Consider the following 17418-nt stretch of genomic DNA (forward strand, 5'->3'; position numbering starts at 1 on the left):
CGACGGTGTTAAATAAAATTTGTTCGGTGGATTAGAAAGCTTATGAAATGGTAGAATAGGATTATAAAAAGCAATGGATTCGTATAAGAAATGAAACAAAAGAAATTTATGTTCTCATTCTGGAAACAAACGTTACATTTTCACCAATTCGATAATATCTTAATGTCTATAAATTGTTGGTCCGAATTTTTCGTTTTTATAGACTCAAGGTTTCGCTTTCTTAAGAAATAACTAGTGGCCATTCAATGCTATATTTCTCATCATACATTCTTATTACGATGTTAATGGAAACACCGATTACGAGCAGCTAGAATGTCATAATAACTAGGAGGTACGCGACCGAACATACGCGTAACCTCCCGTAATCCAACCTATAATTGTTACACATGGCTACGTAAATGAGAAATAAATATGTCAGGAAAGAATATGCGTTAATGGCGTCTGCGATTTCTCAACATACGTGCGACAATGCCATATATTCGTTCTCTATCTTGTTTTCTTTTCTAGCTGCAAGGTGTCTCAATAACAAGGTGTTTCGAACGATCGAAACCGATGATTATTTAGTTTTTCTTCTCGCGAAGAAAGAAGACATAATCAGATGTTAGAAACGAAGGACTGGAATGAGAAATCGTTCGTTGAAACTAGTTGTTTGCCATTAAACGTATAGTTCATATTTTATATTCATACGAATTAATATTTTGTAGATAAGTTACATAGATTTCAGAACTTCCAACGGTGTTCAAATGAGTTGTCATTAAAACGACATTGTTATATTAAAATCACGTTATTAAGACACGCGAATACTATTTCTAGGAAATTTCGAGAAGCACTTTGTTCTTTATTTCGGATAAAAACATCCTCCTTTTTTTTATCCCGTCTTTTAGCGGTTCGAGTAGCTAACAATAAGGGTTGGTCAGTAGTTGTTTCTGATTTATTACGATAGAAAGAGGGGCAGAAAAACGAATGGGAGCTATTCTATTAATTTATCGCAGTTTGTTGTGCCGGCAAGGGACCAAAAGACTTTGGATACTTCCATTTCGAAGATGAAATATAGATGAGAAATTTTATCGCTCTGACCGTCGCTGAACACACTTCCGTACTTCCTAAAAGTGTTTTCAGTCAAAAGGTTTTGAGAAAAGCACCATCAACGAAACAGTATTCTATATCTTTCGATCTGCTTACTTTTTGAAGAGAGAGAGAAGAAAAAAAGAAAAAAGAAAATGTATAAATTTCAAAAGAAACTATTTTTTACGCGAAAGAGAATTTAAGAATGTTCGAGGATAAAATGGGAAGATTAAAACGACTTTTACAGTAACCATGCGTTGTATATCGAATGTCAGGAAAGCGTCGGCGAACATGGGTGAAATCATTCTTTGAGAAGTTCAATGTACATGTAGTACATACCTGTCCAAGGAAACCGCAACAAGGCTGTAGACAGAGGCCGCCACGGAAACGCCTTGTATATAAGCGACGGCTTTACACATGAACCATCCCAGGAACCATGCTGAAACACAAGTTTACCGTTTATCGTTCGAAGTCAGACGATCGAGTAAAGGTGCACTTTTCGCCGAAAATGACTTCCGTTCTTTTTGGAGAGAAAAGGAAAGAAAGCAAAGAAAAGTGTATGTCGCAAAGTTGTTCTTTCTGATAAAAATGTAAATGGACATTGTAAAACTTTAAAATAATCATAATTTGTCGTTTGAAAGTTTTCAGATACAGGAAATAATTCCTCGATTTTCAGTAACAATTTCGCTGTATATTAACTCTAGTTGAAATTATTCTAACTTTTCGAAAACGGATGATATATTTCGCTTTCAAAAGCGTAGGATTCCTTCCTAACAGTCTTACTCCTGAAACAAAGAGCTGTTTCGCAGGAATGAGAATAATTTTAAGTGTAAATATACCTCGTCTTATTCTTTCGTAAAGTAATTTTGCATCTTCGCGTGGTTTTGCGAAATATCGTTCTCAAAGTGGAAACACGTTTCAAAGTCTGCAGTGATTTACATGGATGTGCCGTTTGATGTTAATTGTCCGGGAAAACTGGTTTCAAAAACGTAAATGCAGAGCGGTTAAAACACTTGCATAATAACGAATAGTAGATATGCACTTACGTATGTATCCGCGTGTTGGATACAACGCAATGTCGTATAGTAATTGCATGTCGTTTTAAAGCTTCTCGCAATTCCTTCTTATTTCGTTATCATGGCAGCAAAAACAGATTACTTTCGTTCCTGTAACTTTCTTATGAAATTTTTTTTTCGTCACGCAAACTCTGTTCGTTTGCGAAGGAATTTAATTAGGAATTCTGCTATCGGACGCCGCGTCGTTCTGATGGGCTTTAATTAACAGTTGTTTCCATAATTTCATCCTTTACAATAATTATCACAATAAATTGTATAAAAGGTTTTCTTCTGGAAGCTGTTTTCTTTGCGCGTGTTCTGCGTAATTAACTAATTAATAGAAAATTCATATTAAAATTAAAAGATGGTGTAGCGGATTCATTAAAAAGTTTATGCGTATATTATACAGAGAGTTTAACGCGGATCAAGCCAAAGCTTCAAAAGGATAGAAGATAGAACAATTTCGTTAAACAAAATGAAATGGTTTCTTGGAAAGTGGAGATATTTTTAAGATTTAAAAACGATCTTTTACGATATTAGGAAAAGGAAGATGACAAGAGAAATTGCGCGTCTTTGACGACGACGAAAAATACGGACGTCTGCTACTAATCGTAAGAGTTACATGCGTGATAAATTAAAAAGTTACGCGTATTCAGAATTCTATTTAAACGAACAACGTATCCATTGTACCAACCTGGTACATTCGTGCAACGATGCCTCGTATCGAATAACATTTACCCTCTAAAACTCAGTGTACCATATCGCAAACTCCAATCGGAGCCATTGCATCAAGATGAATTCGAGTCACGGCGTATCGAACGCGTGCCCCTTTGATCGGATATTAATTACAGGATGCGACAGTGTTTCTCGTACGCCTTTGGGTTCGATGTCTGGATCCCTGATGGGTGATATTCGTGCGGCGTCCCATTTTTTCCTCAGCGGATGTCTGGTCGAGAAGCATGAAATAAGCGAGAGATATACGAGTAACGTTCGAATGGGAGGACGTGAAACGTAGGAATAGGTGTCGTTATTCCGCAGACCTGGATTTTTGACGCAGGCGGCGTGCACGATTATCAGCTGGTTACGTGTTCGATGGAATAAATAATTATCTCGCGCAACGGTTGATCTACGGCCTACGGGAAGTTCCTTTCTCATGTATAAGGCCTCGCGCTTACCCTTCACTTCGCAACACAATACTTTCGGTGCTGGACTGCCGCTAAAAGGCCACACAATCGGCATCGACGTAGCTTGAAAGGACTTGCTATTCGAACCGTTTCGACGGGAAAAAGGAACTAGCTCTTTGCACGCCGATTTCCTCGCCGTGCGAATGACGTGCTGCTTCTCAGGGGAATTTCGTGCTGTCCGATGGAAGTTACGTTGACGCGTGAAAATATACGAGGAATACGAGAGAAATATCGTAGCGACGGTTTTCTGGAAATTGATTACGGTGAAGATGAGGAGCCTTAAGTGGCGTATAATAAATGTACGATAATGATTATACGTATGTATACAAGAAATATTTGTAGCTTTAGATACACCTGCACGTTGATTAAATGCATAAATTGGAAAATAAAGAATAGAAAATATTGTCGTTTCTTTTTTCTATGTCACCTTCATGCTATAAACTAATAGAAGCGAGTCGTTCGTTTGTTGAGAATCAAAGATCGGTCGTGTACTTAAGTATGTAATGAAATTGACAAAAGCGAAGTTGATCAGCGTGGCTTCTCAAGTCTCAAATATTGGAAAGAATACAAATTACGTTCCCCGTTTTTTATTTTTCCGGGAGCCGCGGGTGGACTCGTATGGAAGAAAGAAGAAAGAAAGAAAGAAAAAAAGGAAGGAAAGGAAAGGAAAAAAAGGAAGAAAGAAAAAAAAAGAAAGGAAAATGCAGAAGTATCAGGAAAGACGCCATGTTTTACCACTGTATGAAGGCCCATTATCGGCGCAGGCTTGCGTACATATCGAAGATGTGGCAGTTCCGTGGAATGAATCTGCAATGTCACGTGTATCCGTCGCAGAATCGAGAACGAATCTGGTCTGAGAGTTTCGCGAAATCCATCGAAATTCGGGGCTTACTCGCAATCAATCGCATCCTGACAATCTCACGTGTTTCAACTTTTCCATTGAATAAATTTACCTCTTGTATGTAAGCGCATGAAACCTAGGGCCGAATCGTATCAAACTCGAAGAACTCCGACGTATTGTTTTCGTCTCGTTCGTGAATTTCAAACGGATGCTGCCTGTTTCACGGGAGTAGAAATCAACGGAACGCAATCACCGCTTTATCGTAATTAGACAGCGGATATTTGTGCAAGTATCTCATATTTTTATAGATACAAAATATTGAGAAACAGCAATAAAGCAATATGATATCGAAGAGCTTATGTAATAAATAAATGAAAATGGATCAATTTATTCGAGCAGATACATATTTATAAATTTTACCAATTATTGTTTTAATTATCTGTTAAAAGATTGGAATGATATATTAATCGCTTCGACGTAACTCTATGACACTAAAAAGAAATTAAGGCGCACATAAATAGAAACGTGAAAACAAAGTGGAGGATAAGAGGAAAGAAATTCCTAAATTATAAGATCGATTCAGAAGCAAGTATAATTTGCAACATGAATAATTTTGTGAACATGTTCATGCACGACGAAAAACGGGATAACTTTTTACGCATTCCTCGTGCGATTAACGCGAGATATTATCGGCTATTAACGATAAATGCTGGCTGGAGTAACGGGGCTAACTCCACAGCCACGGTCAATTTACAAGATACAATCGGAGAGAAGGTTATTACAACACGCGTCTTAATTGCCACGCTGTCCGTTTCATATTATTATATAATAGTATCTTTTTGTTTCTACGTACACATATGCGCATATATACCGTGATTTGGCGAATTAAAACGACCAAATGTAATATTTGAACAAGACGCTATAAGTAAAAATCGAAAGAAAACTGGTTACAAGGAATCGATTGGTCTGAAAAAAGATTAGAATTATGTATACGTGTAATTATACGACACGTACCTACTTATATGCAAATTATATGTAAATGTTTCGTTAGACGTTTTGTTAGACGTGTATCTAGGTAGGATAATTGAAGTGGGAGGACAAACTTCTAATTCTTGTTTTAAGAATAAATTAACTACTATTTAGGATACGATAATTAAAATATTCTCGAGTAATGTTTTATGTAAAAAATTCTTTAAACCAGTCGCGGTCGCTTTCACTCCACGATCCGTTAGTTTCTATAAAGACTCTATATAAAAATTTCGACATGCAACAAACGGGGTAAGAAATAGAAAGAAAGCGATTCTGGAAGAATTATGAAAGAATCGATAAATAGAGAAATCATGCATGATGCGCGAAGCGTTATGACAGCGAATATCTAAGAATCTCTTCTCCTTGAAATTGGAATTTGTGAAATCATAAAAAGCAATTACAACTTTGAAAACAGGGTCAAATCGGACGGAATTTGTTTCGTTATTTTTCTGCATCGTATTCATTCCCGAGTTACGTGTTCGTTTTTTATAAAGTATTTTGTTCGTACGTTAAGATACACGGCGCGTATTGTAGCTTATATCATAGCTCGTTTCCATTGCGACTAATTTACGATTATAAGATTCCGTTTCCGTTTCACTTGTGTTTGCTCTATTAATTGGTATTACGATCGTTGTTTAATAGAAACGTGTTGTCATAATGATATTTCGCAAAGTATCGCTTTACCGAGTGATTTATGAAACGTTTTGCGTGGTATTAACGATCTTCCGATTCGTTCTGATAGTTTCAAATAATAAAATTATTACTATAGAATATTTCACTTTGTTTCACGCGATATTTATTACGCTCTGAGATATCAAAGCGTTTAATTAACTCACTATACGAGATACTACATTAGAATATTGAAATAACCACTACATACTTTGGAATATCAAAATCAAACGGTATAAAACATTTGCTGCGTTTTTGAATATTCAGATATTGGTTATGACTTAATTAGTATGTAAAATTTTGTAGTATAGCGTGTAACGCGTTCAACTTTATGTTAACGTTTCATGAAACTGTCGATACCTTTAACAATACTATTTTATTTTAACTATTAAAACATTTTTAAATCGTCAAATCCTTCGTTTTTGTGCGAATTAATATTCCTTTATATATTTTCGCTATGGTTATTCGAATAGTTTCTATTCTATCCATTCGTAAGAATCACGCAAGATCGATACGACGATCTATCGCGAGAAAGATTGCCAATTGCAAGAAATCAAATTATTGGTCATGAATTATTGGCCAATGAAAGTACTCGTTCAAGCATTCGATTTCACTCGTTTAAGCAGCCATCTGATTGATCAATTTTGCTGCCATGTTGCCTGCTCCAATAGTGGATAGATAAACGAATTAGCATTCGAACGAGCGTGACAGTAGCAGCTTTGTTTCGCACATTAAAAATCGATCGAATAAGGAAGGAAAGGGAAAGAAATTTTGAGAGCAACTATTTTTCCAACAAGCATTTCCATCGGCTAAATAAGAAACTGATTGACGCTCGAAATATATATCTCTTTATATCGTTGTTTTGCTCCATTTAATTTGCAATTTTATATGATACTACGTAATCGATGATCGGTCTATTCAAATCAATCAGCGATTAACCGTTGTTATCGTAAAATGTTTAAAGGGCAATAAGTTTGATCGGATTTGATATCCGTTTTCAATTTGTAACAGTAATTAAGACCAAACGAATGCGTGAATATAAATGTATGTGAATATAAAATGAAAATGAATGTAAATATAACAATCTATTAGTGTATATACTTTGATAAATATTCAAACATATCGCGTCACGTGATCAATGGATAACACGATATTAAATATTTGATTTCTCTCTGAAATTGAATCAATGTTTTAAATTGCGTCTCAACTAAGATAATACTTGGTCGAATCTCGATTAAAATTAAATATCACGAAAGAGAAACCGAACAATTCCCAAAGCTCGATATATTTTACTTTAATTCAAAATTCGTTCGAGTCTCGAGTAGAACGTATTTCTACGGACACTCGTAATTTTTAATCAGTGGAACATTCGTTTCACGTTTACCGGATGTACGCGGAATTCCGATTGTTCTGGCCCGGTGCTGAACGGATGATGCTGCTGTCTGTACATTATCGTGCTGTATCCATACTTTGTACTTCTTCACGCCGTCTAAAATCTCTCCGCCCAATTACGCGAGCCACCGATCAAATGGAAAATTAAAACGATTAGAGTGTTAACCTCCTTCAGAAACAACGGAACCGGCAACAGCAGGCGATTTGTAATTTGACGAACGATCTCCGGCCTAGAAAAATGATTAATGCGAGACCGCATACTTCCACTAGTTGACGATTTTAACGACTAATTGCCATGCCTCGTTTCGTAGAATCGAGAAATAAAGCGCTAAAAATATAAAAGATAATTTCATGCGCAATACGGCGAAAAAGGACATAGGATGACTTAGTCTGGCAAATTAATTGAAGCCGAATGACTCGATTAGTGTACCGAACGGGCGTAGGAATTGCAGGGATATTTCGAGTAAATAACACTAGAGTAAATTCACTCTGGCAAAGGTTTCCAGTTACCTACTCGAATTCCAGTGGCTTGGATTAGCTTGTCATTCTACTTACGTGTATCATATCATTCTACCTACCTTAGCCTTAGCCTGGTTATTTCTTACCGCTATCTTTTTATTACTTCCTTATTTCTTACCTCGCTAGCAAAGCTTGTTCTTTTCATAAATTTTGGCAAGCCGATGGAAAATTGAAAAATGCGCGTTTAACATTATCCGTCCCGTTTCGTGTGACTTCAGCGTAAGTACGTTATGGTAGATGGGAGACGAAAGAAGAAGGCTACGAAACAGCATAGATTCCGAGGCAAGAAGTGGAACAGATTCGATCGAAAGGGCAAAGTCATGTACGCCTGTAAATTATGTAGGTAAATGTGAAAATTTCCCGATCGCCTGGAACCTTAGTTTCCTATGCGCGTGCGTTTCTAAGTTTCGCGTATTTTACTTTCACCGTCTACGCTCTGGTGGACACCTCCACCGAACCTGTATGCACCGTTCCACGGAGATAAAAGGGACCAGCTCGGTCAAATAAACGGGCAAACGCCGGAGAACGAACGCGCAGGCAAAATGGACCTTTCCCCTCGTAACTTTAATTACGAACCTGTTGCCTGGTAATTTGGACAAATGTTTTATCGATACCTTATATTGAAACTTTATATTATATCGAAACTTGTTGCATAACAATAACCTTCGGAATTCTATCGCCAAGTATTTGGATGATAAATTCGATACTTGCATATTTTTACTTTAAGACATCTGGTTGCATTGCCCCCTTTTCTTTTTTATAACTTTTCTTTTTTATAAACTCGCAGAGACTAGCTCGAAAATGAACATTTCCTCGAAGCATTCGTGACTTTCTTCCATCTCAGTCTTTAAAAGTTGGTTTAAAATAACTTTTACTCTCCTTATCGGTTTGTCAATCTTTTGTAAGATATTATGCAATATGTATAGGAAATATAAAAAGGAAATATAAAAAGAATGAAGAGGACCAGACAAAATCTATGCAAAACCGCAAGTAGATTATGGATACGTGAAGCGAATACGCATGCTCGTAATTTATTCACACTGATCTGATCTAATGCTTATTATTATAAACGTCCGCCTAAAATATATTTATAGTAGATCTAATGCATTTTTTAGGTCGACTAGTTTTACTTTTTCTTTTGTTACGGGATAGCAAGGAAAGGATAAATTATTCTCTATCGTTTTTGCGCGTAATTTCTTCGGAGCAAAATATTTGACTAAAAAAAATATTTATCACGTGTTACATGTATGTATATGATCGACGGAGAAAAGATTGGTAGAATCCAGCTCGCTTAAAATACAAATACGGTATTAAGTTCAAGGAAACACTTACGAAAAACTCAGTCGTTCGTATTTATATTCACTTCGTTCGCACATATATCTGTTCTGACAAACAAAATGTGTTTTCGAAACAATGCAATGTAATTTATGTTCTGAAACAGTTGTAATAAACGTACTTCCATTGCGCAAATGTTCCTGTTTAATATTCCATTGGATCGGAAAGACAAATACAGCTGTTGAATATGTGCAAACATTTATATCCTGCGACAGTGATCTTCTAATCTAAAATACGCTCGTATAGTTTCAGATACGTAAATTTATATAATCGTAGAAATCAAATTTCTTGAGAATATGGAAAAAGAAAAAGAAAGATAATCGGATTGATATATTAGAATATTAAAAAAAATTCCAAAGAGCTCGCTTAAATTTACCAAACCGAGTTGAATGTATAGAATGCCAATTTTTACAACTTTTGTCTCTCACTCACACTGATCGATCAATTATCGAATCTGATAAAAGTATATCATCAAGCACTTGCGATCGATCAATGTCTCAATATTTTCCTTATTTATTTTGCGTTATGCCAGCGACGTTATATTCTTTCCATCGATCTTCTTTCCTTCGTTTCAGATCTGTTTCCATTTTCAATCATCGTCGGTTATCACGTCAAACTTTTTTACATGTAATTCAACGTTGCACGGTACTTTGTTTTTAATTCCACCATACGTTTCTTTAATTCCAGCGACAGGTGTTATTATTACGCGGTTAGCTAGTCCAAAGGAGGAAGTTGAAAAGGAAGAGAGCAACTTGATAAAGGAACGAACGTAACGTGTAGAAAGTGATCGTTCGACCGGTATGTCAGTTTAGAGATCTGAAACAGACACGCTACATCCTACGCAAAAATGGAAGAACGAGACAGGAACAATTGCTCGTACAAACTCTTGTACGCAATTACGGTAATGAGAATGTGCGGTACAATTAAAAACACGCCTAACGTAATTACGAGAACGCTTTCGAAAAGATTTCCTGTTAAATGACCAGTCCTTTGAACAGCACGTAGAGTCCGCAAGATAACGTCCTGTCGTTATTTTGTAATCACTCGTTCTATTTTCGCACGTGAATGTTACATTTTCCCATTAATTTATACCGACTCTATTCTATTTAGAATATTTTTATCGAATAAATAATAATCGTTCAACGTTCACGCTCTTATTATTTTGCATTTTAAATTTTGCCACAGACTACTTTGACTATTCTTCGCAGATTCATTGTTCAAGTACATCGTGGAACCATTATGAAAACTCGGAGTTGTTCTACCGCTAAAACACAATCGGTATTCAAGTTTCTTGGCCAAACTCCACAGTTTCCTCACAGCCGTTCTCCTATCCACCGGAAAGTTTGCCGAAAACGACGATCATGGGGATCAAGGAAGTTCGGAAGGAGATTGTATCTACGTACCGTTTATGCCCTAGTACACAGCTTCGATTCAGTTATCCCGGCGATATAATCTTAACAAAAGCGTTCTAGAACGCGCGTTATGTGTCTCTGATTGTTCGATTTCACCTCAGTCCATTTCTATCGATCAGGACACTAACGCCTCGCTATTTTTCCTTAAACGCTTCGATGTGTACGCGAGTTGTATTTTACGGACAAACATCCTGCGGACATACGCGAGATTCCCCTCGTAAACAGAGATATTGCCAAAAATATAAAACAGACGAATGTCTGTCCAGTTTGCCTACGTAGAGCGGCTTTTGTCCTAGGATCTTGATTAAAATCGATGCCTTCTCGAGGAAATGATTTTAACGAAATGGAAGAAATATCGGATAGGGAATGGAATATTACGCGAAGGTGTGAATGGGGATTGTTGGCTCATTTTCGTGTAGTTTTTTCTTTACTACAAACGTTCAACCTTTCACTCGTTCGTTGTTAAATAATTATAACAATGTACTATATTTGATGCGCACGGAACAAAGTTTATTAAAAAACTACGGATATATCGAATTACATGTCGTATGTCGTAATTTGTTCTAAAATCTAAGATTCATTAACGGATTCAATCCTCCCCATTGATTCCTAAACTTCAGATCTAAGTTTCATTTACGTCTCATACTATAGAATAATCATTACTGGCGGAAATAATACCCTTTCTCGAAGAAACGTGACAAATTTCGAAACTGGGCCGAATACAAGCAAAAGAAAGAACGAGGTTCTTCAGTACGAGCGGGTGGCGGAACGGGATGAAAACGTGGAAACGGACGGAAAAGCTTCGACGAAGTCCTTTTACCTCCCTTGGCGAGAGAGATCGAAGACCACTCAACCGGGCCTCCTTAAGGGTTCAAGCTGGCGACTAGTTTGAATTTCAATTTAACAACGAGGGAACGACGATAGTGCGCGTTCCTTTTTCTGTCTTCTCGAGGGACATTTCAATCGCCAGAGAGATCCGAGTTAATTCGACTCGTCCAATCGAACGACTTCGGTATTCGGTAAATATTTCATTTGAGTAAAATACATATTTGGAAAATGATTATTTAAACGATACTTGAATAGATGTTATTTTGGAGGAATTATACGTTATTTTACTTTGATAAGCCATTGATTTCTCTTTGAATCACTATTCATATAGTTATCAAGTGAATTATTTGTTTATTTTATTTGGTATTTTATATTTGGATGAATGAAATAGGTCAAATCGACTATTACACAAATATATGTATATATATATATATTAATTATGATTCATCTAACCCATTCACCTAACCCTTCTTTTCCTTCGTTTATCAGGTTTTGCAACCTGTCCAATCTAAAAAGCAACATTTTCTTTCGTTTGAGCTACAGATTTAACTCGGAACGGAACAAAACTCTGAGCGGTAACGTGACTCAATTAACTGGAGTCAGTCGGTACACGCGGTCTAATTCTATTCGGAGCGAGCCGACTTATCAATTCGTGAACGTTTCTGCGCGGCTGAACACCGAACATGCGGCCTCGATCTACCAAGCAACGGTTGAAACGAAATCTCCGCGAACCGTGGGGCAACCGTGAAAGGCAGCCGAAAAAATCTACAAAATGAGACAGGATTTACCTACTCGCGAGTCTATTCTCTCGTTAAGGCGCGAGGGTGCTTGCACGATTTCACTTTAGCTCACGCGCGATTTCATTCAGATACTAACAATCTTTATTGCCATTTCATCAAGACACTTCCGAGTGGTTTTATAAACCTAAGTAAATCTCCGATATAAAGTGTTTCAAAACGAAACTTATAGAATAAGATATATTTTATAGCTAAACCGCGAGCTACGATGAAGAATCTAAGAGTCTGAGGTACCTGTCCTATAATTCTCTGAGAAATCTGTGCTCCATAATCGAACTGTATTCGATAGACGACGCGAACGTTGGTGCCACACGAAAGTCGTAAATTCGGTCCTCCCAAATCCTATAACCGGTTTCGTTTCATCGGCCGGGGGGTTGAGAAAGGAACGGGGAAGAGAAGGAAAAATAGAGTGAAATCGGTGTGCAACATCGCGTGACACCAAAGAGTTTTCACGTCGACTGTGGAACAGTGGAACCAGTATGCAACGCTGTTTCCATCCACGTACGATATTATCGGTCTGGTCGAAAGTGCCGCTTATTCGAGCCATTCGTTTCGTGCGAAGCTCGCTCGCGTGGCCATTTCAGATCTCGCCTATTGGGCGACAGACTTACGAGATAATCGACGAACTCCTGTTTTGTCCCTTCGTGAAAATGGGCAATATGTCGGACCGCAATTTACTGTCGGAGCGAGAATGCAATTTGCAGCCGCGCCTGAATTAATATCGGCGATAAACCTAAGCTTGGTAAGCTTTCGTGTTTGTTTTGAAAGTACACTGTCAGCCAAAAGTTATGAATTTTCTATTTTAGTTCTGCGAATTTCATAGCTCAGATGATGTGTATTTTCATTACAATGTATGTCTATATTTGTGCCCATATAAAACGATAGGTTTGAATTTGTTCTTTGATATTCTTACTAGAAATTAGACATTTTTTGGAAAGTTTGACTCGACGATAAAATGAACGAGCAAGGTAATAGAAGTAGCAAAATACCGTTACAGCAAAACTTGATATCGGTATGAAACGTGTTCATGTAATATCCATAGATACCTATCGGTACCACTAAATTTTAAATGCCTATAGAAACTCAAATATCATAATTTCTATCCACAAAATCAACGTTACTTCATCATACTTTACCATCGACCTAGTGCGAACGACCAGCAATACCAGCACACTGTCAAACTTCTTATGTCTGGAAACGAAGAGTGCGCAATACTCTGCTCGTACATATATTATCATGATCCTTCTACTAAATAGCGCGCTAACAGATCGATATTTTTCCCCAAAATCAATATCCCACGAATGAAGATTCTATCGACATATTCTACTTGCACCATGCACGGAAATTATTTACCTACTTCTTTGGCTCGATCTTCTGGAACATTCGCGATAGTGGAAGAAATAAGCCTCTCGACATTGAAAATCTCAGTTAAGAGCAGTGTAAATAGCGGTCCACGTAATCAGAAGAGTGGCTGCAAATAGAGATACATCGCAGACCGCTTCCAATGTATCTGCATACCACTAACCTGTAGTCCAGACGAAAATTCTACGAAGCATCGTGATCTGGGAAATTTACAGGGTATTGGTGTTTTGCATATTCGGTAGTAATAAATTAATAGGACGTTCGGATGTTTGTTAAATATAAATTAAGATTTTTTCGGAACTATCTAAGAAAATGGAATTATTGTAAAGATATCCTTGCTCTTTGATTTATTTTTATTTCGTTTGATTTAAATCGTAGATGTATGCATCCGCCAAATAACCGTTGATTTTAATTGCAATGTTTTACGTTCCTCTGCTTATATCTTACACCTGAAAGAATGATTCCGCTCTGTAAATTATAAAACATTCCATGGGACTTCTTGAACGTACTAACGAAACGAATCAAACGAAGAGGTCGTAGGAACGAAGACAAGAGTCTTAAATATTTCATCGATAAAATATCCGTTTGCACGTTTCAATTTCGCGACAACGCAAAAACTTATTAATCCAGTTTGAAACTCGTTATCTAAAAATCTTCGAACATTTCGCCAATTCATCGTATTCAGAGCAAAAGACGAATCTGGTACGGTTCTAAACATATCATCGTAATTAATCCGTAATTGAGATCGATTTCTTGGTACACGCTTCTTCTTTCGAACAAATGTCGTAGCCGGAGATAAGTACATAGATACATATATTCTTTTCATTACATGCAGAGGTTTCGGATAAAAACGATTCCGTCGCAGTGTTCTACTTTCGACTCGTTACCGCTCGAATGAAAGCGACGAACGAAGAGGCAAATGGAAGAAAGGAGAAGACAAGTGGAGGAAACAGGCTTCAGAATCGTCCGATCTAGACACTATCGCCATTATATGCACCCGGTGAATTCCATTATGACAGTCTGGAAGAATCTTTGTCAACGCTTTCGACACTCCGAACTCAAATGACATTTATATCTCGCTACTAGAATGCCATTCTGTCGGACACATGTGCATCTAACGTGTTGACAGGATTGATTTGTTAACCATTTCGATGATCAGATAGCATTCACCACGTTACGGGCATGACATGTCGCAGAAATAAGTTTTTTGCAAAGCGAGTGGATGGATATCTCTGATTGGCCGATTCGGTCAGTGCGAATTGTACGTAGATATTCGTAAGGACGATTTATCGTATGTTAATACAAAATTTTGTTACGCTGTTAGTTTATAAACATTTTTGAAGATTGAATAAAGTATCTTAACTCGTTAAAGAAATCGTCAAAGATGAGTTTCTTTTTAGCCAGTAGCAATTATATTTTACATTTATCAGTTATCGATTATCGATTATTATATCGTATCGAGGCCCAAATAGGCATACAGAATTTTTCTCGAAATATAGTTCCAGCAAAGTCGAGGGTCCATTAAAACTCCTACACAGAATCTCTCTGTTTAAACGACTAAGTTAATTCGTCCACGATGGGTACTAGTTCGAGTAGAAGCTGGAAATGAACAGGGCACAGCTGTCGGCTATATGATTCGCGCTCAGCGAGAAAAGAGAAAGTCGTGTCATAAAAAAAAAGAGCAGGATATTCTCTGCAAGTCCGACAAGCAGATGCTTGTCGAGGGAGAGGGAGATCCCTCGAGTATTTAGCTTAACCGAAATATCTGGCGTGCCTCGTACAAGAACTATACAGCCATTTTCCGCGAGCTGAGGAGAACGTGCTGTGGTTGAAATCGCGACCGCTTCATTAAGCCAAGGTTCACGGAAGATTGCGATCCTCCCCCGCAGCCAGGTAAATTTATTGCCATCTCCCGCACTCTATAGGGGCTCGTTTCGATGAATTACGACCCGCTGAATCTGTTCTCCGATTACGATTGCTTCCTCCATCCTGGTCCAAGCTTTTACTATTCGTAAAATTCTAACATGAGCCTCGCGTGTATCAACGATCAACAGCTTAATTTCATAGGCCATGTACGAAACCTTAATCCCTTCGCTTCTCAAGGAAATTGGGGATATGATATATTTGTATACAGCGGGCTTCGTGTCACATAATTCGCACGATCGCACTCTCGTTTCTTGTCACAAATAATAAAAAATTCTAGCACAATGTATCGTGCACAATGTTTCGTAACAAAAATTACAATTGCTAGTAAAATCGAATTTTTATCATGAATTCTACTAAAACACCCTACATGGTTTACTACGATGTCATTGAAAAATTCGAAAGTAAGATATTCCTTCGAGTATCGGAAACTTCTACGCTTGTTTTATTCCCCCGTGATAGAACTGAAAGTTTCAAAGACAAAATACTTTCTTATACGGTTGAGAAGCCTTCGTGTTGAAACATCAAGAATATTTCAATAGCTTAAAACAGTCTGCATATACAACGTATACTACTTAAATCTGAACGTCATTCGCCACTTTCTTATAGGATTTTTATGAAATCATTAATCAGTCGAAGGAAGGGAGGAAATATTACCGAAGTACGTTCCACTTAAAAGTCCTGGCTTAGCTCGAAAGCGGATTATTGTCTTGAAAATTTCTTTCGCAGCTCGGCCAACGTTATTAGACTCTACGAGTCTCATTTAGCCCGTGTTCCTTACCCTTGATGAACCTCCGTCCCTTTAACGAACCAAGAATTACCATTACTCACCCTAGTTCTCGATTCTTTTTCCCACCGTGCAACCTTTCTAAATTTTAGTCTAAAACATTATCCTAAGAAAGTATATTTTATAGTGAAAAATACTTCTGACGAAGATCAAAGTACCTCTCGTACTACTTTTAATTAAAGTTTCAATTTATAGTAATTTTCCTTAATACCAATTCCTCGTTCATTATCATTTGATATTTGTTGCTTCTTAATCCATGAAAAGTTTATCATTACGTTTCCATTTCGTGTAATACGCCGTATATGCCGCGTTCTTCGAGATTTTCAGATCAGGAAAAATTAAGTCTCTTTCTTGCTCGATATGCCGTAGGCGGTTTATATCTGTATAGTAAATGCACAAAAGGTATTGTTCTTCCTAACTAATCCATCAAGTGCTGTCAAAGATGCATTCTATTACAAATGTTCGAGCACATATACGTATCAAGTATATCAAGCGTAAGAGACGACTGTGGTGTAGCGAAGTAAAATCTCGTAGACAGATTTTATCTTCGACTGGAATCTACTATGTTTATAAATATCAATGACCTATAGTTGCGATCGTTTTAAGGAGAAAATAATTTTTTTGTGGGACAAACATAATTTCATATAAGGCAACTATTATACTCCGTTGAAAAATATTTTGAAACCAGAAAATCACAATTTTTCAACTACTCGCACATCCTAATAAAAACGAGAAGCTAATCTGCTAAAAAATATACGGTATATTTTTCATCGATAAGAACACGTATCCTTTTCACTGTTCGTAAATTATACGAAGCGTTCCTTCGAGTATTGCTAGCCTGGTTTACTGCCTTTCGTTTCAGCTCAATGAAAGACCTGTTCGAAAGAGGAAGGAAAGGCAGAAAATATTAAAGCTCGAGGACGAAAAGGAAGTGTAGTGTTATCGAAATTCCAAAGCTCGTAAAAATCGTGCAGACGGCGCGCGTTCGATGAAAATCCGGTGATAATATTTATCGACCTGACACAGACAATTCCCTGGCAATACCGGAAGAAGACGTATCAACCAGCTATGCGCGCAAACTCACACAGAAGTTCCTTACGGTCGTTTATCGTTACGCGACCGTTTACTGTCCGCAGCTGTAGATTTACCACGATGTGCTTTAAGGTCGGTGCATCGATATAAACAGCTCAGACTTTCGATAGTCATCTTGCGGTGAACGA

The 17418-nt window shown here is 37.4% G+C and overlaps 1 protein-coding gene across 1 annotated transcript in view; it reads right to left on the reverse strand.

The window, feature by feature from the left end:
- Positions 1-17418, reverse strand: part of LOC126924127 (neuropeptide SIFamide receptor-like) — a 63709-nt gene that overhangs the window by 22499 nt on the left and 23792 nt on the right. Inside the window, exon 2 of the mRNA XM_050738283.1 lies at positions 1405-1504. Within this exon, the coding sequence (XP_050594240.1) occupies positions 1405-1504 (100 nt within the window). The remainder of the gene's footprint in view (positions 1-1404; positions 1505-17418) is intronic.

The sequence above is a fragment of the Bombus affinis genome, chromosome 14 (assembly GCF_024516045.1).
Source record: "Bombus affinis isolate iyBomAffi1 chromosome 14, iyBomAffi1.2, whole genome shotgun sequence".
Classification (NCBI taxonomy): Eukaryota; Metazoa; Arthropoda; class Insecta; order Hymenoptera; family Apidae; genus Bombus; species Bombus affinis.